The sequence below is a fragment of the Capricornis sumatraensis genome, chromosome 6 (genome assembly GCF_032405125.1).
Source record: "Capricornis sumatraensis isolate serow.1 chromosome 6, serow.2, whole genome shotgun sequence".
Taxonomy (NCBI): Eukaryota; Metazoa; Chordata; class Mammalia; order Artiodactyla; family Bovidae; genus Capricornis; species Capricornis sumatraensis.
Genome location: NC_091074.1, coordinates 92,511,130 through 92,535,597, shown reverse-complemented (window position 1 = coordinate 92,535,597; position 24,468 = coordinate 92,511,130). Strand labels below are relative to the sequence as shown.

At 38.2% G+C, this 24,468-nt stretch overlaps 1 protein-coding gene across 1 annotated transcript in view; it reads left to right on the top strand.

The window, feature by feature from the left end:
* ZNF484 (zinc finger protein 484) overlaps positions 1 to 11,507 on the top strand; it is a 358,371-nt gene extending 346,864 nt beyond the window's left edge. Inside the window, exons 4-5 of the mRNA XM_068974025.1 lie at positions 9,045 to 9,097; positions 9,182 to 11,507. Of these exons, the coding sequence (XP_068830126.1) occupies positions 9,045 to 9,097; positions 9,182 to 10,193 (1,065 nt within the window). The 3' untranslated portion in view covers positions 10,194 to 11,507. The remainder of the gene's footprint in view (positions 1 to 9,044; positions 9,098 to 9,181) is intronic.
* The last annotated feature ends 12,961 nt before the right edge of the window (positions 11,508 to 24,468 follow it).

The following is a 24,468-nucleotide window of genomic DNA, read 5'->3' as shown; positions in this document are numbered from 1 at the left end:
GTATTTTGGCCACCTGATGCTAAGAACTGACTCATTGGAAAAGACCTTTGTGCTGGGAAAGATTGAAGGCGAGAGGAGAAGTTGATGACAGGATGAGGTGGTTGGATGGCATCACCAACTCAATGGACATGAGTCTGAGCAAGCTCCAGGTGGACAAGGAAGCCTGGCATGCTGCAGTCCATGGGGTTGCAGAGTTAGATACAATTGAGTGAATGAACTGAACTGAACTCATAATAAATATTGGTAAATTTCTCAGCAACTCTGCATGCCTGATCTGCATAACTTTAAAATTCCCAATATTCCTAACTGTCACTATTTCCCATCTCCTACAGTACATTATTATTGTTTTAAAACACAATTTACTATTTTTAAGAGTTCTGAAAATGATAAAAGTTTATTTTTATCCATTTGTGTCCGGATTATGGTGCTCTTTTTTTCTATATATTAATCCAAATTTCCACCTGATCTCATTTTTCTTCTAGCTGAAGAATTTCTTTCAGAGAATTAACTTTCCTGTAATACATGTCAGTTGGTGATAAAGTCTTTCAATTTTTATTTGTTTGAAAATGCCTTATATTAGTCAAGTATAAAATTCTAGGTGGGCTTTTTTCTTTCAATACTTTAAAATTGTTACTTCATAGTCTTCTGACGTATAATTTCTGACAAAAAGTAGCATCCATTCTTTTTTCTTCCTCCATACATATTATGTCTTTTTCTATCTAGTCAACATTTTCTTTTTATCTGTGACTTTAGCAATTTAATTATAATGTATCTTGGTGTGGTGTTCTTCATGTTTCTTCTCCTTGGCATTCATTTGGATTTATACATTTCTTGGGTTTCCCTTGTGGCTCAGCTGGTAAAGAATCTGCCTCTAATGCGGAAGACCTTGGTTCAATCCCTGGGTTGTGAAGATCCACTGGAGAAGGGAAAGGCTACCTACCCATTTCAGTATTCTGGCCTAGAGAATTCCATGGACTGTGTAGTCCATGGGGTTGCAAAAAAGTCAGACACAACTGAGCGACTTTCACTTTTCACTTTGCCTTCAGAAATCTAACTTTTGCCCATTATTGCTTTTTCCATTCTCTCTGTGTTTCTTCTGAAATGCTAGTTACCCACATTAGACAAATTTATCCCACAGGTCAGAGATAACTGTTTATTATTTTCTAGTCTTTATTCACTGTGGTTTTCTTCTTTCACAGTTTTTAACCTTAAAGTTATCCATTGTGCCTTATGTCATTTAACCTTCCATAGGTAGTGTGTATTTATTTATTTTTTTGTTTCTTGTTTGGTTGATTTGTTTACTCATTTCAGATATTTTTCATGTTGAGAATTCCAGTTAGGAACTTTTTTAAATAAATTCTCTTTCTTTTATCATATTCTTGAACATATGGAGTATTTTTACTGTTTTAATGGCCTTGACTATTAATTCTATGTGTCATTTCTTACTCTATGGCTTACTGATTCATTTTTCTTCTTGATTACAATAATATATCCCTTTTATTCATATCAAGTAATTTTTTATCGAGGGCTAGATGTTACAGATTGTATGTTGTTAAGTGGTAGTTCTGCTGTATTGTCTGAAATCTTCTGGGCCCTTTCCTGGGATGAATTTAAATTACTTGGAATTACTTTAATCCTTTTAAGATTTGCTTTAAGTTTTGTTGTATTGGATTCAGAACTCATTTTACTCTCAGACTCATTTGGCTCCTCTACCAAGGCAATAAATGCCCTTCTGGTTATTGTATCCAATTGGCCATGGGTTAGGAAGTTTTATACCTCTCTGTGTGCTTTGGTGGTATTTCAGCCTACTCTTTTTCACTGGTTTCTCCCCAACCTCAAGTGTTTTCCTTTCCTTACATTTTCAAAAGTTAGTACTCAGGAGACCCTTCTGCAGATCAGACAAAGACTCTGTATCTTTCTTCTCTTGTATTTTATCTTACAAATCCTATTTGTCATGACTTTCTTGAAGTCCAATTCTATTGCCTTAACTTAGTGAGTCCGCCAAGCTCTGTTTTGGTGGTCTCTTTTTGTTTAGGGTTGAAAACTCTCTAAGCAATAAGCTTTGGTAATCACAAGGCTCACCTCATTTGTTTCTCTGTTCTCAAGTATCACTGTCTGTACTGCCTGTTTTCTAAAGTCTAAAACCCATTTCATACATTTTGTATGGTTTGTTTAGATGTCTGATATGGAGGGGTGTGTGTGTGTGTGTATGTGTGTGTGGTTGCTTCATTCGTGTCCAACTCTGTGATCCCATGGACTGTAGCCCACCAGGCTCTTCAGTCCATGGGATTCTCCAGGCAAGAACAGTTGAGTGGATTACCATGCCCACCTAGGGATGTAACCTGCATTGTCTACATGAGCAGGCAGGTTCTTTACCACTAGCACCACCTGAGAAGCCCTCATGGAGAGGTAAATTGGTTCTTTTACTCCATTACGGCCAGCTATAGAGTCAGTCCTTATGAAATCTTGTTTAAGGAACAGACATTGACAATTTTAGAACTTAATGTTATTTAGGCTTGTGACTTACAGGTTTAAGAAGAGTAATCCCTTATAAGTATAAGAAAATGGTTTTTGCTATCATTCCCTCCACCAAAAAAAAATTCTAGCAGGCACCCTCAATGTGCCATTTCTGAAGCTGTACCTTTCTTCACATTCAGAAACAATGAAACCTATGCAGCTAACTCAAGTGCTAAAGTATTTCCCATTTACAGGGTACTGCTTTACAAAGCCAGAACTGATCTTCATGTTGGAACAAGGAGAAGATCCATGGTTATTAGAGAAAGAATTTATAAACAGAAGTTCCCCAGGTGAGTTATTGAATACTGGCAGAAGGCATCCAAGAAAATTAGATCCGAAGTGATCACCTAGATAGAAGTGAGCACTCTCACTATTTGAAATTTTAGAAGTAATAAATCTAATAAAATGTGAGAAGGGGACAACTAAAACAAAGGAATGGAATGGAAGCATGTTGATATTCTCATCTTTAAAAGATGAGAGCTAAGTATACCCTTTGAAACTGAAAAATTAAGTAATGGATGTATATTTAACAGTAAAAAGACAAAAACTAAGAAAACTTAACAAAAAACTGAAACTGGGAGTAACAGATCTGAAGAGAGAAATAAATTAATTTTATCATTATATAATAAATTACTAGATACAATCTAAATTAATAGATGTTTAAGAAATTATATAGTATAGTTAGAAAAGATAAAGACTAGAGCAAAATGCAACCTTCCTAATTGTTAAAAGTTATTTACATTTGATAGACCAAAGAAAACAGACCTGTTACTAGAGAAGTTTCTTATAAGTACTATATCAGGGTCCTCAGGATCATCATCAGGTTTATTAATTCACCTGGAGGGCTCAGCACATAGGCATACTCGTAACTAAGATTTATACCATGAAATCATACAGAGCAAAATCAGTAAAGAGAACAAGTGTATGGGGCAAAGTCAGTAGAAAACCAGTTATGACAACTCGTGTGAAATATCTACCTGGAAAGTTCATTTGCAGTGAGGTACCCAGAGTTTTTACTGTAGGCACCCATGTATCAAAATTCTAGGCTTTCAGATAGAAGCTAATTATTCAGCATAAATATATTGTTTGTACAGTTTAAGCACATTGAGCCCCTCTTAACAATTCTGGGAATCTTGGCAACCATCTTGAAATCTGAGTTCCCAAATGCTAGGTAAGGGCTCATCTTGTAAGCAGGCCTTTCTAAGGGTAACAGTCTAGGCCTGCTGTGTTAAAAATTTTCACCACAAAAGCTATGCAAACACACAACATAAAACAGAGGAAGACAAACATATCTGACATATCAACTCTCAATGTAAATGCATTGCTGCTGCTACTGCTGCTAAGTCACTTCAGTTGTGTCCGACTCTGTGCGACCCCATAGACGGCAGCCCACCGGGCTCCCCCGTCCCTGGGATTCTCCAGGCAAGAACACTGGAGTGGGTTGCCATTTCCTTCTCCAATGCATGAAAGTGAAAAGTGAAAGTGAAATCGCTTAGTCGTGTCCGACCCTCAGTGACCGCATGGACTGTAGCCTTCCAGGCCCCTCCATCCATGGGATTTGCCAGGCAAGATACTGGAGTGGGGTGTCATTGCCTTCTCCGTAAATGCATTAAATATACCTATTAAGAGAAAAGGCTATCATATTGTATCAAAGAGATTGTTCTTTTTTTTTGCAAAGAGATTGCTCTTGCTTAGTCACTAAGGCATGTCTGACTCTTTCACGGCCCCATGGACTATAGCCCTCCAGGCTCCTCTGTCCATGGGATTTCCCAAGCAAAAATACTGGAGTCGGTTGCCATTTCATTCTCCAAGGGATCTTCCCAACCTACGGATCGAATCCGTGTCTCCTGTTTGGCAGGCAGATTCTTTACCACTGAGCCACTAGGGAAGCCCATCAAATAGTACATCTACAAAATAGGAAGTTTGAAAATACAGTCATGAATTATTAAGCCAGTAAACAGAAAAGCAACTCAGTGTTTATTTATTTCAAAGTTCAGGTCAAAACAGATGGAAAAAACGACATTTTGATAATGCTAAAGAAGATAATTTTTAAAGGATACAGAAGAGTTCAAAATATTAGTACACCAAATAAATTGTCATCAAGATTCATAAAACAAAAAACTGCAAGAGTTATAAGGAGAAACAGGAACTCATTAGATGTAGTCAGCCTTAATATCCCTCTCTAATTTTGTTTCACAGCCTGTGGACTCTAGAATGTGTGTGTGTGTTAGTTGCTCAGTTGTGTCCAACTCTTTGCAACCCCATAGACTGCACCCCACCAGGCCCCTCCGTCCATGGGATTCTCCAGGCAAGAACACTGGAGTGGGTTGCCATTTCCTTCTCCAAAAGGAACTATAGAAAGAAAGAAAGTGAAGTCGCTCAGTTGTGTCCGACTCTTTCCGACCCCGTGGACTGTAGCCTACCAGGCTCCTCCATCCATGGAATTTTCCAGGCAAGAGTACTAGAGTGGGTTGCCATTTCCTTCTCCAGGACTCTAGAATTGTGCTTGGCAAACTGTGGCCCACATGCCAAATCCTGCCTACTGATTGTTTTGGCAAAGAAACATTTATTGGAACACAGCAATATCCATTTGTCTATGTATTCAAGCTACAAGGCAGACTTGAATGGCTACAATAGAGACTGAATAACAAGTAAAGCCTAAATCATTAACTCTGTGGCCTTTCACAAAAAAAGTTTACCAACCTCTTATCTAGAAATATAAATAGCATATTTTATAAAGATGAATCTAATATGTTCTGAAAACAAAGCTATGGAAACACACTACATAACTATTCCTAAAGAATAAACTTCCTTTTAGATGACCTTAGATCGTTGATAAAATGTAAAGGTGGCACCAGGTGGCACTAACGGTAAAGAACCAGCCTGCCAATGCAGGATGCATAAGAGAGGTAGTTTCAATCCCTAGGTGGGTAAGATCCCGTGGAGGAGGGCATGACAACCCATTCCAGTATTCTTGCCTAGAGAATCCCATGGACGTGGGAGCTTGGTGGGCTACAGTCCATAGGGTCACAAAGAGTAGGACATGTAGTAACTTAGCAAAGTTATTTTAGGCAAATTCTACAAAGTAAAGACATTGTTATAAAACACTATAAATTGCAGACAATATGAGAAAATTTTAAATTCTTCTATCTTAAAATTAATAATGTATATATATATGTATATATCTTTTAAAACCTATTCTTCAAAGTTAAAATTGTACAATATGCAGAAATTTTTTTTTTAATGAAAAGCATGGTTATTAGACCTTTTGAGCTGTAGATGAAGCAATGCTTAGAGGACACTATTTTCACCTCATATACTTATTTTTAAAAGCAATAAAGTTTTAAAAGAAAACTAAGCAAACTAAAAGATGCAATAAAGATGAAACATTACAGTTATAAGTCATTATAATTATAAAGCCAAAAGGTGGTTCTTGGAATAAAGCAAATAAAATAGCTAACCTCAGCTAGAAAAAGGGCAGAAAGTACTATTACTCATTTTAAATTTGGGGGGCTCAGATTCCTACTTCTATCATATAATCTCAGAATATTTTAGTCTATACGTGATCTCTTACTTTTGTAAACTCTTAACCCATGTGATGGATGTGTCTAAAGAAAATGAGATTCTGTGCCAGATAGCATACAGTTACCGAGAGTTCCTTTCCTCACCTGGATTACAGTCTCCCAAGAAGAATGGTCTCTGTTTGACTCTTCCTGCCTGGGCACTTGTCACATAATAAATATTATTTAATAATATTGTAGGCTGATTCCAAAGTCAGGTGGAGAGAGGTATTTCATATTGATTCACTCAGAAAACACTGTCCATGAATGTAAATATGCAAATTTCTGTGACTTTTGAATCATCAGGTATGGGTTGTTATTGCATCTGAGCCCTTATATGTGAAAGAACTCTAGGTAAATTTTAGACATGGAGCTTTTTATGTACCTCTAAATTTATATTATAGAGGGATACAAAGAATATTACAGTGAAGGTTTTATTTTGGAAAAGTGAGCAAAGCTTCATAAAGCATATCTAAGGGCTATAGATTAAAAGGTGAACTATTATTTTAGGTACAACCAAGAAAGAGAAAATGCTTCTCATTTAACTATGGATTTTTCTTCAATTTTAAGATGCCTCTTTATTTTGGTCATGGGTATTTACTATAAAGTCACAGATATGGGTGCTTTTATCCCTTTATAAAGTGAGTGATATACAGGTAGTAGCTTCTTTCAGGTTTTAAAATAAATGTTGCTTAAATTTGTGAGAAGGATGTTACAAACTTTGTTTTTTGTTGTTAAGATTTGGGAAAATAGTGTGCCCTGCCTGAAGGATACCTAGGTTCTCAATAGTTCTAAGGCTAGAATGGAGGATAATTTAGAGAAAGAATGTGAGTATGAAGTTATTGTTGGAAATGAACCACTTAATGAAGACTGATACTCTTATCAAAAATTAGAGCAGAAAAGAATGTGTACTAGACAGGAGACCTGGGTTCGATCCCTGGGTCAGAAAGATCCCCTGGAGGAGGAAATGGCAACCCACTCGAGTATTCTTGCCTGGGAAATTCCATGGACAGAGGAGCCTGGTGGGCTATAGTCCATGGGCTTGCAAAAAAATCAAACACAACTGAGTATGCATGCATGCTCATGCTAAGAGGATTGATAGCAAGAACACATAATGATCATATAGTTAGTGTAAAACTTTCTTTTTCTGAATTACATCACTTTAATCTTTCATCTGTTGGTACCTAAGGTAGTATAGCCAAAGCCTTCAAATATTTTTAGCATGGGCATGACATTTTTGCATGGAGTGTGGGTAACAAGAGGACAATAGCAGTCAAATATGCACAGGAAATTTGTGGTAAGTAAATATAGAAAAGGATACTTATAAGATTTCTAGGGCCAACTTGAAACACAATCCTTAAGATCTTACAGAGACTATAAACTAGATATGTGGAAAATAGATGGAAATTAAGGATTGGACAGGAGCAAAACTGATCTGGGGGACATAAGTGAACAAATTGAAAAAAAGGAAAGTAAAGATTTGATGATTAAGAGGGATTCACTACTGAACAACCCTGATATAATACCAAGGCACTAGAACCAGGAAAGAAGGGTAACTCCAACATAAGCAGAAAAATTATTTTAACTCTCATCAGTTTTCTCACTTCCACCTATACATTTATGTTTCTGATTCTTTCTTTCAACGTAAGAAAGTTGGTGCCATGATTTTTGTTTGTCTGTTTGCCATACCATGTAGCTTGCAGAATCTTGGTTCCCAGACCAGGGTGGAGCTCCAGTTGGAAACATACAGACTAGTGGTTTTCTTATCATTGTACTCTATGTTTCACTCTGAATATAGTCACTGGTGTACTTCCCTAATGCAAACTCTATCTCAGTAAAGCCACTAAAGGCAATTCTCCATTGATACTTTTTGTTATCTACTTAGAGCAAAATCCTTGTTGAATTCATTCCAGTCTTTGTTTTCTCTGTTCCCAGGATTCAGCTCTCTTAAATATATTCTCCTTTCTTAATTGTTGCTTTCCTTTATATCCTCTTCTTTTTCCAGTTTTGAAAATTATGGTTTAAGTTACCAAAGATATGTGTAATTTCATTTCTAGATTGCTCTCTTTTTCTACTAGAAAAAGTTTTTAACAACAAAAGAAGAGAGAATATAAACTTGAAATTACTTTATTTGGGGGGAACTGAGCCAGACATCAAGGAATCAAACACATAATGGGGTATAGGTATATAAATCTCATTTCATAAGTGTGTTAAATATCAAAATATTTTTAATTTTCTCATTTTTTAGAAGAAACCCAACCAGATGAACTCTTAGAGGAGAGCCTAGAAAACCAAGGTAAACGTTTGAGGCAAGTTTTATTCATCAACAAATCACTGACTGTGGAGCAAGAAATATCAGGAAAACCATGTACTCTGGACATAAACATTTTTCCTGCAGAAACAATGCCCTGTAAATTTGACACTACAGGGTCTACTTACTTGCTTCTTAGCTCACTGGCCCCACACTGTCAATATTCAAAAAAGAAGACTTGTGCGCCTAATGTATGTGAGAACTGGCTCTTCAGTGTTAAGGATGGCAGAACTAATACTGGAGAGAATTCTTTTGTTTATAATAAAAATGTGAAAACCTTTGGACATAAAGTTATCCAGCATCCGACAATTCAGACTTTGCCACAAGCCTTTGAATATAATGAAAGTAGAAAAGATTTTCTTGAAAAGACTGCCCTTGTTATGTCTAAGAGTACCCACCCAAAAATGAAACCTTATAAATTCAATAAATTTGGGGAAAACCAACATGAGAAATCAACCTTGATAGTTTCTCAGAGCAGTCATCCAGAGGAGAAGAGTCACTATGAGTTTAATAAATATGAATGGACTAAAAATGGAAATAATTTTAGTAGGATCACTCAAAAAACTGACATAGAAGGGAAATCTTTCAGCCAAAAATTACACATTAAAGAACAGGAAAAATTTTATATAGGGGTGAAATCCTTTGAATATGGAAAGAATTTCAGCCATAATTCAATCCTCCCAGTGCATCAGAGAATTCACACAAGAGAACAATCCTCTGACTATGGCACATGTACAGAAACATTGGGTTACCAGTCAACTTGCAATGTGCATAAGAAAACTCAAATAATATTGAAACCCTATGAGTGTAATGAATGTGGAAAATCCTGCGCTAAAACTTCATGCCTGATTCAGCCTCAGAAAAGTCACATGGAGGAGAAATCCTTTGAATGTCATCAATGTGGGAAAGCTTTCAGTGAGAAGTCACGTCTAAGAAAACATGAGAGAACTCACACAGGAGAGAAACCCTATAAATGTGACGGATGTGAGAAAGCTTTCAGTGCAAAGTCAGGACTAAGAATACATCAGAGAACTCACACAGGAGAGAAACCTTATGAATGTAATGAATGTGGGAAATCTTTCAACTATAAATCAATCCTCATAGTACATCAAAGAACTCACACAGGGGAGAGACCCTTTGAATGTAATGAATGTGGAAAATCTTTCAGCCATATGTCAGGCCTAAGAAATCATTGGAGAACTCACACAGGTGAAAGACCATATAAATGTGATGAATGTGGGAAGGCTTTCAAACTGAAGTCAGGCCTAAGGAAACATCATAGAACTCATACAGGGGAGAAGCCCTATAAATGTAATCAATGTGAGAAAGCATTTGGTCAGAAATCACAACTCAGAGGACATCATAGAATTCACACAGGGGAAAAACCCTATACATGTAATTATTGTGGGGAATCATTTAGCCAGAAGTCAAACCTTAGAGTACATCACCGAACTCACACTGGGGAAAAACCCTATAAATGTGATGAGTGTGGAAAAACTTTCAGGCAGAAATCAAATCTTAGAGGACATCAGAGAACTCACACTGGGGAGAAACCCTATGAATGTAACGAATGTGCCAAATCTTTCAGTGAGAAGTCAGTCCTAAGAAAACATCAGAGAACTCATACAGGAGAGAAACCCTATAACTGTAATCACTGTGGTGAAGCTTTCAGCCAGAAATCAAACCTCAGAGTACATCAGAGAACTCACACTGGAGAGAAACCCTACAAATGTGATAAATGTGGAAAAACTTTCAGCCAAAAATCAAGCCTTAGAGAACATCAGAAAGCCCATACAGAGAAATAAAAATATAAATAAAATGAAGATGGAAAAACTCTGAGCTGAAAATAAAGCCTCACAATACAAAATACATATGAGGGAATGCCTATGAATATAATAAAAACTTGGAAGTTCTTATGCAAGATACTAGTTTCACTCAACATCAGAAAACAACATGAGCAAATTTCTTGGAATATATTTTATATGGACAGTTTCATCTTGAGTGTAGTCCTCATTGTAGATCAGAGAATTCAATCCAGTAAAGAAACTAAAATAATACAAGAAATACTCTAGGCATTCAATCCTTAGAAAACTCACACTGCAGAAGAACTCTGGGAATGTAATGAATATGTCAAAACTTTGTCCCAGCAAATCAAAATTCATTCATCATCAGAGAAATCAAACAGTGAGAAAATTGGGAATGGAGTAAATCTGAGAACGGTTAGTCAAACAGCAGTTTTTTTCAATAAGCAGAAAATAACATAAAAGGTAGAGACCTTACAGTATATTAAAACAGACAAGAAAACAAAGTAATGGATGTGAGGAATCCTTCTACTATGTCAAACCTCAATTTGACTCACCTAAGGGTAATAACTATATGACATATAATGACATATGTCATATGGTACATGACTTAATGATATATTCATTGTTCACCAATAACCATTTCCTCTTTTTCTAATGTCACACCTAGCTTAAATTTCTCAACCACTGTCATCCAACTTGAAATCATATCTTTAACCTCTGGATAGTGAAATGTAGGGGTCAGTGACAAGTCTTACTAAATACATCCCTCAAATTCTTAATGTTTTCTCCTGTCCCTTGTCAGAATGCAGTGGATGTTAACCCCAGCAAAACCAAGGGGCTTATGCACAGAAGATGAAAGAGTACAAAATAGAAACAGGGCCAAAGAATAAATATTGAATGGAATTTTCTCCTGCATGTACACAGACTTTTTGCTATGAGGAAATAGACTTGTTCTTTGCTGAGCTTCTGCAGGTTCGAGTATACTTAATACTGACATATACTCATCAAACCTATGAATATGATTTCTGTGGACATGTGAACTCAGTGTAGTATATCAGAAATATCACACAGGAAAAGCCCCTGGCAAATTCTGAATGACCATAGCTTTTGTCCATAACTCTGCCTCGTCAGTCAGGTGAATATGAGGGGAAGATGTCTAATATTACTGCATATACAGGTAATCCATTACCCAAAAAATGAGATCTCATTGAATATCTGATAATTGAGCTGTGAATGTGTCAAAGCTTTTAATGAGTCATCAAAGTTTAATATCACTCAGAGTTTGTTATGAGGGAAAAATTTATCAGTTTGAGAAAGTGAATAATAGCCTTTATGTTAATCAAAACTGTTGTTTCTTGTGTAATATTAAGACATTTAATGAACTATAACAGTATTGGTTCATGGACATTTATTAGAATAAGAAGATTTTTTAAAATAAGAAATAAATGGTATAAGCTACACAGTGTTGACTATATATGAATATTTTCTGAATTTTCTGTTGTCTACATCAGTTTGTATGTGCATGCCACTTAAATGTTTGTTTTGTATGTATCCTAGAATTCTACAGCATTGTAATAGAATTATGTACCCCTTATTTAGTAACTGTTCTGATCCGCTATGTATATTAATACATTGTCTACATGTATAGTAATAACAAATAAACCTTTCACAGGAAGTATCTGAAAATTCAAAATCCAATACCACATTTCTTTTCACTTGTTGCCTCCTGACATGTGCATATAGGAAAGGCCATTTTTACTAAGCTGTCTTTTTTCAACAAAGACAAACCCTGTTTTCTGTGTACTTTTGTATTATCTCAGGGTCACTAATAGAAATATTGTGTTGAAGCCTACACACATACAAATTTATGTAAGTGTGTTTGTATCCTGCCTTTCTTCAATGTCACTGAATCCTTCCTCAGTCATATCAAGTATACTGATAATCCATCCCTTAAAAGGCATTCTTCATTTGTTGTGTTTTTTATTTCCAGCATTTAAATTTTACTATAATTTCTCTCTCTTCTGAACTAACCTATCTGATCTTGCATGTTATTTAACTTTTTTTACAATCATTTTATATGGTGTGTGGCATTCTCTGTCTCAGTTAAACAACTGCGTGAGTTCTTGTTTCTCCCTGCAGCTACCTAGTGTCCAGACTTTGGACTCATTTTTTGCCCCATAATCTCAGATATCTGATGTAGTCAAAAAAAGTTTTTAATGGAAACTCTTCCCAGCTATCTTCTTATTTAAGAATAGGAACAATGCTTTTTCCTGCTCTCTAATGATCTGTAATGTAACTGAAAGTTGTTAGTTGATTTTTGACATATGTTCCTGGGTAATTTGATATGGAAATGATGTTAAAATAATTGGATATTCATATATTTCAAATGCACCTTGATATTTATACAATAATTAAAGTTTTATTCAAAATAAATTATAAATCTAAACAAAATAGCTAACAGTATAAAATTTCTGTTGGGAAACATAGAAACTGCTCTGAAGCATGGAGAGATTTTTAAGATGTAATACAAAGAATTGTGTGAGACAAAAGCAAAAAAGATAAGCTGGAGTTTATTAAAATTTAAAGTGTTTGCTTTTTAAGATTTTATTTTGAAAACAAAAAAAATCACACATTGGGAGAAAACGTCTCTAATAGATATATCTGTCAAAGTACTGAAATTCACAATATGCCGTGTTCATAATACAATAATTCCAGGCCAGAATACTGGAGTGGGTAGCCATTCCCTTCTCCAAGAGATCTTCCCAACCCAGGGATCAAACCTAGGTCTACCACATTGCAGGTGGATTGTTTATCATCTGAGTCCACCAAGGAAGCCCAATAATACAAACAACTCAGTTTAAATTGGGAAAAAAAAGGATAAGATTAAAACAAGTATTTCACAGCAGAAGATATATAGATAGCCAGTAAGTACTAGAAAAGATTCTAAAGCTTTAATCATCAGGAAAGTGTAAATTAAAACTATAATGCTATAATGTGATAGCATTAAAAATCCATTTGATAGTTCCTTGTAAAAGTAATGCTACCTTATCTAAAACCAACCATTACAATTCTAGGTGTTTACCCCCAGCAAATACCCCCAGCAAAACTTAAATTATTGTAAAAAATAAAATAATTTTTTAAAAAGAATTGTATTAAAATGTTCATAGAATCTTTATTTATACTATCCCCAAGTTAGAAAGAACCAAAATGTCCATCGGCAGATAAATGTATAGTCAGTGATGTTGCCTAACAATGGAATACCACTCAGTAGTGAAAATGAAGAACCTATTAATATTACACTAATACATGTAACGACATTAATAATAAGATCAGGCTGAGCAAAGGAAGCCAGGCACAAGAAAATAGAGCTGTATGATTCTATTTATGCAAAATTCTAGGAAAGATGTCTAGAGGAATAGGAAGCAACCCCTTGGTTGCCCTGGTGTGGGGTAAAGATTAATTTGGTAGGGGAACAGGGAATGTTTTAATATGACAGAAAGTTCTATGCAGATTGTGATGGTATTTACAAAGGTATATAAATTTTCAAAACTCATCAGAAGGTATCAAAAATGCATGTTCATATTAGTCGCTTAATCGTGTCCAACTGTTTGGACTGTAGCCTGCCAGACTCCTCTGTCCATGGAATTCTTCAGGGAAGAATACTGGAGGGGGTTGCCATACTCTCCTCCAGGGGATATTCTTGACTCAGAGATCAAACCTCGGTGTCCAGCATTGCAGGCAGATAGTTTACCATCTGAGCCACATATTTATATAAATTACACATCAATATATTTGATTCTAAAGATTATAAAAGTGAATTTTGGATGTCCAGCATATTCTGGGACTCTGACTCTGAATTCGTCACATGGTTCACTGGCTTTACTACTTGTATATTTATTCTCTTCTCCCTCCCATGTGGCTGTGTGACCTTGGGCAAGGCAATTCTCCTTTATATCCCTCAGTTTCCTCATTTGTGAGGGGTGCATAATGATGGTAATTACCTACAATGCTTCTTGAGGGCATTTTCTGAGTTAATCTATGTCAGTTATTTTAAACAGTGCCTGGCACAGAGTAAATGAGCAATAAGTAATAACTAACCATTATCTTTTGAATTGTGGTGCTGGAGAAGACTCTTGAGAGTTCCTTGGACAGCAAAGAGATCAGACCAGTCACTCAAAGGAAATCAACCTTGAATATTCATTGAAGGACTGATGCTGAAGTGCCAATACTTTGGCCTCCTAATATAAAGAGCTGACTCATTGGAAAAGACCCTGATGCTGGAAAAGATTGAGGGCAAGAGGAGAAGAGGGCGACAGAGGATGAGATGGTTGGATGGCATCATCAACTCAGTGGACGGGAGTTTGAGTGAACTCTGGGGGACAGTGAAGAACAGGGAAGTCTGGTGTGCTGCAGTCCATGAGACAGAAAAGAGTCAGACTTGACTTAGCAACTGAACAACAACAAACCATTACCTATTTTACTACTACTATTAAAAACAGAGCTTAAAGCAAGATTTTAGCTGATAATAATAAAAAATACATTAGGCCTAAAGGAGATTCAGCCTTGATATAGGTGGGAGTTCCTCATGTTCTTGAGCCATTACTTTTTATCTGATGATACAATTCCTGAAATTTTGGAAGCTTCACACCTGTGCACTGGCCTATGTACCTCAGCCAAAAATGTTTTCTAAGTGTCCAGGAAATTTCTTTTCCACAAAAGCAGAAAAATCACCACCTGTGACTATCTATCCCCTTCCCCCCAGATCTTCTCTCTGATAGAAGTCTGAACTAAACTGGAATATTGTCACTTGGGTTCTCTGTTACAAGTTCTTGCATCCAGGGTAGGAGTTACACAGCAGATGTGTAACTATTCTAGACAGAAGTCACACTTTAAGATAGTACCAGCAATACACACACACACATCCTCTAATGGTCACTACTGCCCTGAGTCCTGTTTCCCTGCTATACTGAAGGTGATTCCATTAATGCCTTTTAACACAGGAACTGCATCTTGAGTTCTCTTGTGTACAGGAGTCACTTCATGGTGACCTCTCTGACAAAAGAAGATTTAGAGATCAGCAGGTGATTTGGCCCTAATCATGGGCAAAAGGCATGAAACTTTTCGTTCTTTACCAGAGCTTATGTCAGAACCTTAAAAAGGCACCATTTCAAGAAGTAGATAGCCTCCTGCCAGGTTACAGAGTTTTGAGGGGCATGACTTGGGCCAGAGTTTGAGAACTCATCTTCAAGGTCAGTGGAGAATTTTGAGAAGGACCTTGAGATAAGATTGAGCTCGATGAGACAAATTTGGAGAGTAGAGTGACATATACACACTACCATGTATAAAACAGTTGGCTGGTAGGAACCTGCTGTATAGCACAGCAAACTCTTCTTGGTGCTCTGTGATGACCTAGAGGGATGGGATGGGGAGGCGGGAGGGAGGTTCCCAAGGGAGGGGATGTATGTCACTTGGGTTGATATACAAAGCTGATCGACTTTGTTGTACATTAGAAATTAACAACATTGTAAAGCAACATACTCCAATAAAAAAGAAATTTTAATAGGAAAAAAATATTTAACTCAATTCTCAGAGGCCCCTCCATATTCCTAAGGGAAACTTGCAGTCATCAGTGGTGCCGGCATGACTATATCTGTAAATTTTTCAGCAGTAGGTGAGATGAAATCAAATGGAGTGATGAGACAAAGTGGTTTTTTACTTGATAGTATAACATTTTCATGTCAAAATTATTGGAACAGCACAGAAACAAACAGTAGTCACAAGATACAGGAAAATAAGCATAGAAAATTATAGTGAAAAGACGCAATCATATTTAAGCATGCAACAGAAGCCACTAAGTTGCTATCAATTGTGAAACTTTATTCCCTGAACTAATGCTTTATATCCACATATTTTAAATGGAAGTGAGGGTTTCGGGCCTTTATTTTTCAATTTACAGCATATGTTTTGGTGACTTATCCATGGAAAAAGCAAAACCCAATGTCTAATCTCTGCAGGAGGCTGAGCCAATATCTTATCCTGAGTCTACAAGCCAAGTGTTTGTCCCATGGAAGCTGAAGGTGACCTTTCTGGCACAGATAGCACAGAGGCTGATGTCTCCAAACAGGCAAACCAGGTAGACTTCAGGGGCCTCCTGTAAAGCCCTACTAGTACCACACTGGAAATACAAGCCAGGCTACGAGGTTTGAGCAACTTCCCAGATCAAAATCTGTAATGGCTGTTGAGGATCAGAAGCCTCTGGGATTTCTAATTCTGCCTGATTTCACAGAGAATAATTCAGGGTAGGTAACAACACGATGCTGAGGCAGGGGTGGTGGCACTGTCTTGCCACTGGTGCCAGGGGTTTTCAGGATCCTGGGGATCATGACAGGTGTTTTTGCTGGTCTGCTTACTGTACGCTTCAGGCTGTCAAGCAATGTTTCCTATACATCGGCCTTTTCTGTGTAATCTTTAAGAGAAAAGAGTAGCTTCTGTGCATGAAAAAGTACATGACAGCTGCTGACACGTACAATACTTAGCTCTGAACAACATCTGGGGAAGGCAGTGACAACCCACTCCAGTACTCTTGCCTGTGAAATACCATGGACGGAAGAGCCTGGTAGGGTCTTTTTGGGATACAATGAAAACACTGCTTAAGGGGGAGTTTATAGCTAAATAATATGAAAAGATTGGAAAACTTCACTGAAGAGGCTAAGTCATGGGGTCACAAAGAGTCTGACATGACTGAGCGACTTCACTTTCACTTTTTACTTTTATGCACTGGAGAAGGAAATGGCAACCTACTCCAGTATTCTTGCTTGGAGAATCCCAGGGATTGGGGAGCCTGGTGGGCTGCCGTCTATGGGGCCGCACAGAGTCAAACACAACTGACGCAACTTAGCAGCAGCAGCAGCAGCTGAACAACATCTTAAGTGTGGACTTCTTTAAGCTTGGGGACATTACACCTACTTATCAATAATAAAGGTTTATCAAAGGAAGGAGTACATGAATGATGTTTCTAACCAATACACTGATAATTTGTTTTTATATTATTAATATATTTTTCTTGGGAAAAAAATGAATACAGTTTTTGAAATAACTCTGGCTTAGCCTCTTTAGTGAAGTTTTCCAATCTTTTCATATTATTTAGCTATAAACTCCCCCCCTTAGCAGTGTTTTCATTGTATCCCATGATTTTGGTAACTATCCTATTGTGATTGTAGAAGAGATTTTGTATGATATCTGTCTTTTTAAATTTGCTGAGGCTTACTTTGTGGCCTAACATATAATCTCTTCTGGAAAATATCCCATTGGGCTTTGGATACAGTGTTCTGTATATGTCAGATCTAGGTGGTTAATTGTGTTGTTCAAGTTCTCTATTTCCTTATGTATCTTCTGTCTGGTTGTACTGTTCATTAGTGAGGTACTAAAGTCTCCCTGGGAGAAATATCAATAACCTCAGATATGCAGATGACACCACCATTATGGCAGAAAGTGAAGAAGAACTAAAGAGCCTCTTGATGAAAGTGAAAGAGGAGAGTAAAAATGTTGGCTTAAAGCTCAACATTCAGAAAACGAAGATCATGGCATCTGGTCCCATCACTTCATGGCAAATAAATGGGGAAACAGTAAACAGTGTCAGACTTTATTTTTCTGGGCTCCAAAATCACTGCAGATGGTGATTACAGACATGAAATTAAAAGATGCTTACCCCTTGGAAGGAAAGTTATGACCAACCTAGACTGCATATTAAAAAGCAGAGACATTACTTTGTCAACAAAGGTCCATCTAGTCCAGGCTATGGTTTTTCCGGTAGTCATGTATGGATGTGAGAGTTGGACTATAAAAAAAGCTGAGTGCAGAAGAGTTGATGCTTTTGGAGAAGAGTTGGAGAAGACTCTTGAGAGTCCCTTGGACTGCAGGGAGATCCCACCAGTCCATCCTAAAGGAGCTCAGTCCTGAGTGTTCATTGGAAGGACTGATGTTGAAGCTGAAACTCCAGTACTTTGGCCACCTGATGGGAAGAGCTGACTCATTTGAAAAGCCCCTGATGCTGGGAAAGATTGAGGGCAGGAGGAGAAGGAGACGACAGAGGGTGAGATAGCTGGATAGCATCACTGACTCAATGGACATGAGTTTGGGTAAACTCCAGGAGTTGGTGATGGACAGGGAGGCCTGGCGTGCTGCAGTTCATGGGGTTGCAAAGAGCTGGACATGACTGAGCAATGGAACTGAACTGAAAGTCTCCCTGTTATTACAGAAATGTTTGTTTCCCCCTTCAATTGTGTTTTTAAAGGCTACTTACCTCCCAGGGTATTTATGGCTTTCTTAATTCCCTTAACATATGGGATTGCTTTAGAATGCCCTACTTCTTAAATGTCTGGCTCCCAAAAATGAAAAAAAGAAAAATTAAGAGAGAAAAAGAAGTGCTGGACTTACACATCCTCTCGAAGTTGCTTCAGCCAGATAAAGAGGGGCTTGCAAGAATGGCAGCCTGCTTCTGTGTCCACACATCTGTCATCAGAAGCAGTAGTCAGCAGTAAAAGAAGATTTCCAATATTTGGGGGTCATTCTCCTTACTGCTCACCCTGTTTGCACAAGCTACATGAAAACTGCTTCAGGAACATGTTCATGGTTGTCTGCACAAGGTTTTAAGGTGTGTGAGATGAGTAACTGCTATGGTGCTAAAAGCTGAAATTGACTAAAATCAACTTCAATTTATAGGACCAACCCTTCTCCAGGAATAGCAGATCTTCAATAGACTCCAAAATAGTTACATCAGACAGATTCTGCCAGCATAATTCTTGTCTGGATAGGGAGACAGTTTCCTGGTCCTTCCTTACCCCACCATCTTCCCTCTAGCTCTACCTCCTTTTCATATTATTTAAATTTACAATGGTTAATTATTTATTTACGGGACAATGTTATGTTTTGTTTCTATAACAGCGTTTTTCACCATATAAATTCTGTTGCTTATTTCTGAATGTTCTCCAGTTTGTGGCTTGGAAGTTCTCAGAGCTTAAGTTAATATCCTCAATCACTGGATAGCCAAGTATATTTTTTCTAAGAAGCTAAATGGTTTGGTCAGGTTTGATGTATGATTTATGTTTTATCTACAAGATTATTCTTTAAATCCATGGGAAAGATTTTTAGTTTGGAGAGGGTAGTTTTCTGAGAGATAAATCTTCCCTACCCAATTATCTGGCAATCCTACTTTAATTAATTTCACTCTATCTGGTGAGTCCTATTAGGGTTATTTGTAAAATTTAATTATGGGAGACCTAGCGTCTTTTATTTCCCAAATCAGCCATGGCTTTCAGGTGGCTGCTGTGGAAGGACTATTTAATACAAGTAAACCAAAGGCTCCCTGAATGCCTATGGACCATTGAGCAGACAAGCTCTTCGTGAAAAGTTGGTATCTTTTATTTTTTCACAAATCACCACAGCTAATTAGCATTTCCTCCTTTAAGTTTCTTATTGGCATGTGTTAATCAAAATTAACCCACCATATGAAATAAGCATGTTGTATTTTAAACTACGAAAACAGAGAAATGTGAAGAGCAATATTACTAAGTAAAGTCACTCAAATTTGATATGCTTATTACAGTGACATTCATCTTTGTGTCTTAGCTGCTGAATATGTTTGGTGTAGTGGATAACTCTGGCAATTTGATGGTCTTTCTTGATGCTGTTTTTACATGCATAAAGCATAATAGGATTACAGTGAAAACCAAATGTACTGAAAGAAAGGAATGAAATATTTTTAAAAATAATTTGTGGCATAGAAGTAAATGTGATAATTTACTAATACATAAGATACCCAAATCTCTTGTGAGATATATAAACTGTCATAATTTCAAAGTAGAGATGAGCCAAGCAATATTTCTAAATACTTATAACTACTTGTATGTGATACATGAGAATATTTATGATTTCTATTTGTGATGGAGTGATAGGTACTCTGACACTTTGAATATTTGTTGCCCATGTTCATAATGGAAGGAATAGATAAGTTTTAGTAAGGGCTGGTTACATTTAAGATGTAATTTGGGGAGTTCCCTGGTGGCCTAGTGGATGGTTTCACTCCCATGGCCTGGATTCAATCCCTGGTTGGGGAACTGAGATCCCACAGGCCACATAATATGGCCAAAAAAAAAAAAGTAATTTTGAGTGACCTCAGCAAGATGGAAAAGTAGGTTGTCCCTGACCTCAGTCCTCCTTAGAGGAAGAGTGACTAGCAACTATCCAGAGACAAGATACCTTTGTGAAAATTCCAGAACCCAGAGGTAAAACTGAAGCACTCTCCTTGGATCGAAGACAAAAAAAAAGGACCACATTAGAAGGGCAAGAGCAGCAGTTTCACTTTGACCATATCACCTCTTCCCAAGGCTGATACAGCACTGCATCGAGAGAGATCTCTGGGCCCATAGTTTCTCTAGTGGGAATTAGCCCAAGGTGGGCATACAACTTCCTCAGCATTGCAGATGCTTCTCAGAAGGCCCACTTGGATCTCATCTCACAGGAATTTGTGGAGCTGGACCACCTGATATTGGACAGAGATAGAGAAGTCAGCAGAGTTTATAGTAGCCAGCACAAATATCTTTGCAAATCACATTCCTCCTGCTGGTTGTGCCTGAGCAGAGATCGTAGCCAGTGGTCTCTGCTCATTTGCAGACCCAAACCACTGGCTTCCTGTGCCCAGGGAGCTCAACTGGCAGTTATGTCAGGTTTGGGTCCCCAGCTAACCATCACTACTGGCTATAACATCCATTCTAGGGGCCACTCAGGGAAGTAAGACAGCAGCCCCTCCAACTACTGAACATAATCTCTAGTCTCGCCCAACTGGAAAGCCCAGACAAAAAACATGGGCAGTTATGGAGTTCATCCTATAGCTGCCCCTCTCAACTCAAGAGCATAGCCTCTAGTCCTTCATGAACACAGAACCAAACAGGGACTCCCAGGAAGCCTTAAAGCGTAACATATAGAACTTCCTGGCTGCAGAGCACAGCCTGTGCCTTCATCTAGCCTGTGACCCAATCAAAGGGAATAGCCTGAGCATAATCCATGGCCCTCTCCTGACATGTAAGCCCAGACAGCAACCCTGCCCAACTGTGGAGCACAGTCTCCACCCCACCCAACTGTATAGTACAGTTGACAGCCCCACCAGATGAAGGAACCCAACAAGCAACTTTTATCAACAGTGGCACACAGCCTGCAGCATCCAATCACAAAACCAGCCTGTGACCCTGACCAATTTAAGGGCACAACCTGCAGCCGTACCTGGCAACAGACCACAGCCTGAAGTCCCATCCTATCATAAAGCCCTACCTGCAGCCCTGCCTGAACACAGACTTTAGCCAGTAGCACTATCCAGATGGGGAGCACAGTCTGAGTCCCCACCTGACTAGGTGGTATTGCAACATGTGCCTGCAGCCCTACCCAGTCACAGAGTCCAATAAGCAGCAATGCTTTACAAAGGAACGCAAACTGACCTGTCCAACCAGAGATGAACATAGAGCCCAACAAGTGGCACTACCTGACCACAGAGCACAGCCAACAGCCCCACCTAATCGGGGTGTCCAGTCAGAGCCTTCCCTCCCCATACTTCAGAGTAAGAGCAGTCAGAGCCTTCCCTCCCCCCACTTCAGAGTATGAGCAGTCAGAGCCTTCCCTCCCCCCACTTCAGAGCATGAGCAGTCAGAGCCTTCCCTCCCCCCACTTCAGAGCATGAGCAGTCAGAGCCTTCCCTCCCCCCACTTCAGAGCATGAGCAGTCAGAGCCTTCCCTCCCCCCACTTCAGAGCATGAGCAGTCAGAGCCTTCCCTCCCCCCACTTCAGAGCATGAGCAGTCAGAGCCTTCCCTCCGCCCACTTCAGAGTATGAGCAGTATAAGTATTAACTAGAGAACAAGCCTTCAGAGAAGGCAATGGCACCCCACTCCAGTACTCTTGCCTGGAGAATCCCATGGATGGAGGAGCCTGGTGGGCTGCAGTCCATGGGGTCGCGAAGAGTTGGACATGACTGAGCAACTTCATTTTGACTTTTCACTTTCATGCATTGGAGAAGGACATGGCAACCCACTCCAGTGTTCTTGCCTGGAGAATCCCGGGGACGGGGGAGCCTGGTGGGCCACCGTCCCATGGGGTCGCACAGAGTCGGACACGACTGAAGCGACTTAGCAGCAGCAGCAGCAGCAGAGAACAAGCCTTACTTTCCTACAGGTGTTACCAGATAACCTGCCCAGGACACAAAGCTGAGATAACTGGTGAAGTTCTTCCCCTGACAAAGCAAACCTGTAAAATTTGGAAAAGAAAACTACTTCTTCAGTTGCACAGAAACCAAAACAAGGTACAAGGATCACAAAGAATCAGGTAAACATGACATCACCAAAGGAAACTAATAAAGTTCTAAGAATGGACCCTAAAGATCTATTAACTTTCTGAAAAAGAATTCAGAATAATCCTCTTAAAGAAGTTCATCAAACTATTAAGAACACACAGATAAATAACTAAGTGGAATTAGGAAAACAATACATGAACAAAATGAGAAGTTAAAGAAATAGAAACCAACACACACACTAAAATCCCATTGTATTCAGGGTACAATGACTGAAGAACTCAACAGAGAGTTTCCATAGCTGACTTGATCAAACAGAAAAAAGAATCAGTGAACTAAGGTGCAGATAATTAGAAATTATCCAATCATAGAAGAAAGAGGAAAAGGGATTTAAAGGATGAAGGAAACCTACAGAACTTGTAGGACACCATCAAAGAAAATAATATATTCATAATAGGAATTTAAGAAAGAAAGAAACAGTCTATTTAAAGAAATAATGGCTGAAAACTTCCCAAACTTGAGGAAAGAACTCGTCATATTCAAGACTCAAAAGTCTCCAGATATGTTGAACCCAAAAAGAGCTACACCAAGAGACATTGTAATTATTGTAAAAAGTCAAAGACAAAGAATTTTTAAAGTAACGTTTAAGAGAGCCTCCCTCCTAAAACTGTCAGTGGGTTTCAAAGCAAAAATCACTCAGGCCAAGAGAGAGTGGAATGTTGTATTCAAAATACTGGGGAGAAAGAAAGACTGTCAACCAAGATTGTTATGCCTAACAAAGCTGTCCTTCAGAAATGAGATAAAGTCTTTGCCAAACAAAAGCTAAACTACACCAGATCTGCCTTACAAAAGTTGATAGAGTTCTTCAAGCTAAAATGAAACAATGTTAGCAGTGTAAAAGCATATGAATATGTAAAATTCAGAAGTAAATGTAAATGCAGGGGTCCCCAGTCTCCAGCTTCTGGATCAATACTTTTTGTCAGATTGCAGCAGCATTAGTGTGATTAGTGTCAGGTCACTCAGTCGTGTCCGACTCTTTGCGACCCCGTGGACTGTAGCCCACCAGGCTCCTCTGTCCATGGGATTCTCCAGGCAAGAATACTGGAGTGGGTTGCCATTTCCTTCTCCAGGGGATCTTCCTGACCCAGGGATCGAACCCAGGTCTCCCACATTGCAGGCAGACGCTTTAACCTCTGGGCAGCATTAGTGCACAATAAATGTAATGTACTTGAATTATCCAAAAACCATCCCCCACCCCCTGGTCCATGGTGCCAAAAAGGTTGGGGACCTTTGGGTAAATATATAGTAAAGATCAGATTCTCTAATATTGTTATAATGGTGGTGCATAAATAACTTTTAACTCGAGATTTAAAATGAAAAAACAATAAATATAACCATGATTATAGTGATTTTTTTATTGGATTCACAATATTTTAAAAGCTGTAAACTGTATAACATCAATAACCTAAAACATGAGGGAGAGGACTTCCCTGGTGATCCAGTGGTTAATACTCCATGATTCCAATGCAGTGGGCACAGGTTTGATCCCTGATTAAGGAACTAAGGTCCCAAATGCTGCAGGGCATGATCAATAAAAAAATAAAATGTGAAGGAGGAGGGAGAAGTATAATTTCCATATTTTGCCAAAATTATCAACTTAAGATAGTATTTTAAAATAAAATATAACTATAAGCTTCATGGTAACCACAAAGGAAAAATGTACAGTAATTCACAAAAGATTAAGATGAAGGGAATCAAAGCACACCACCATATTAAAAGTCACCAAACCACAAAGGTAGACAGCCAGAAAGGGAGAAAAGAAGAAAGGCACAACAAAACAGTCATAAGACAATTAACAAAATGGAGATAGTAAGTCCTTACCTATTAATAATTACTTTAAACAAGAATAGGTTAAATTCTTCCATGAAAAGGCAGAATGGTT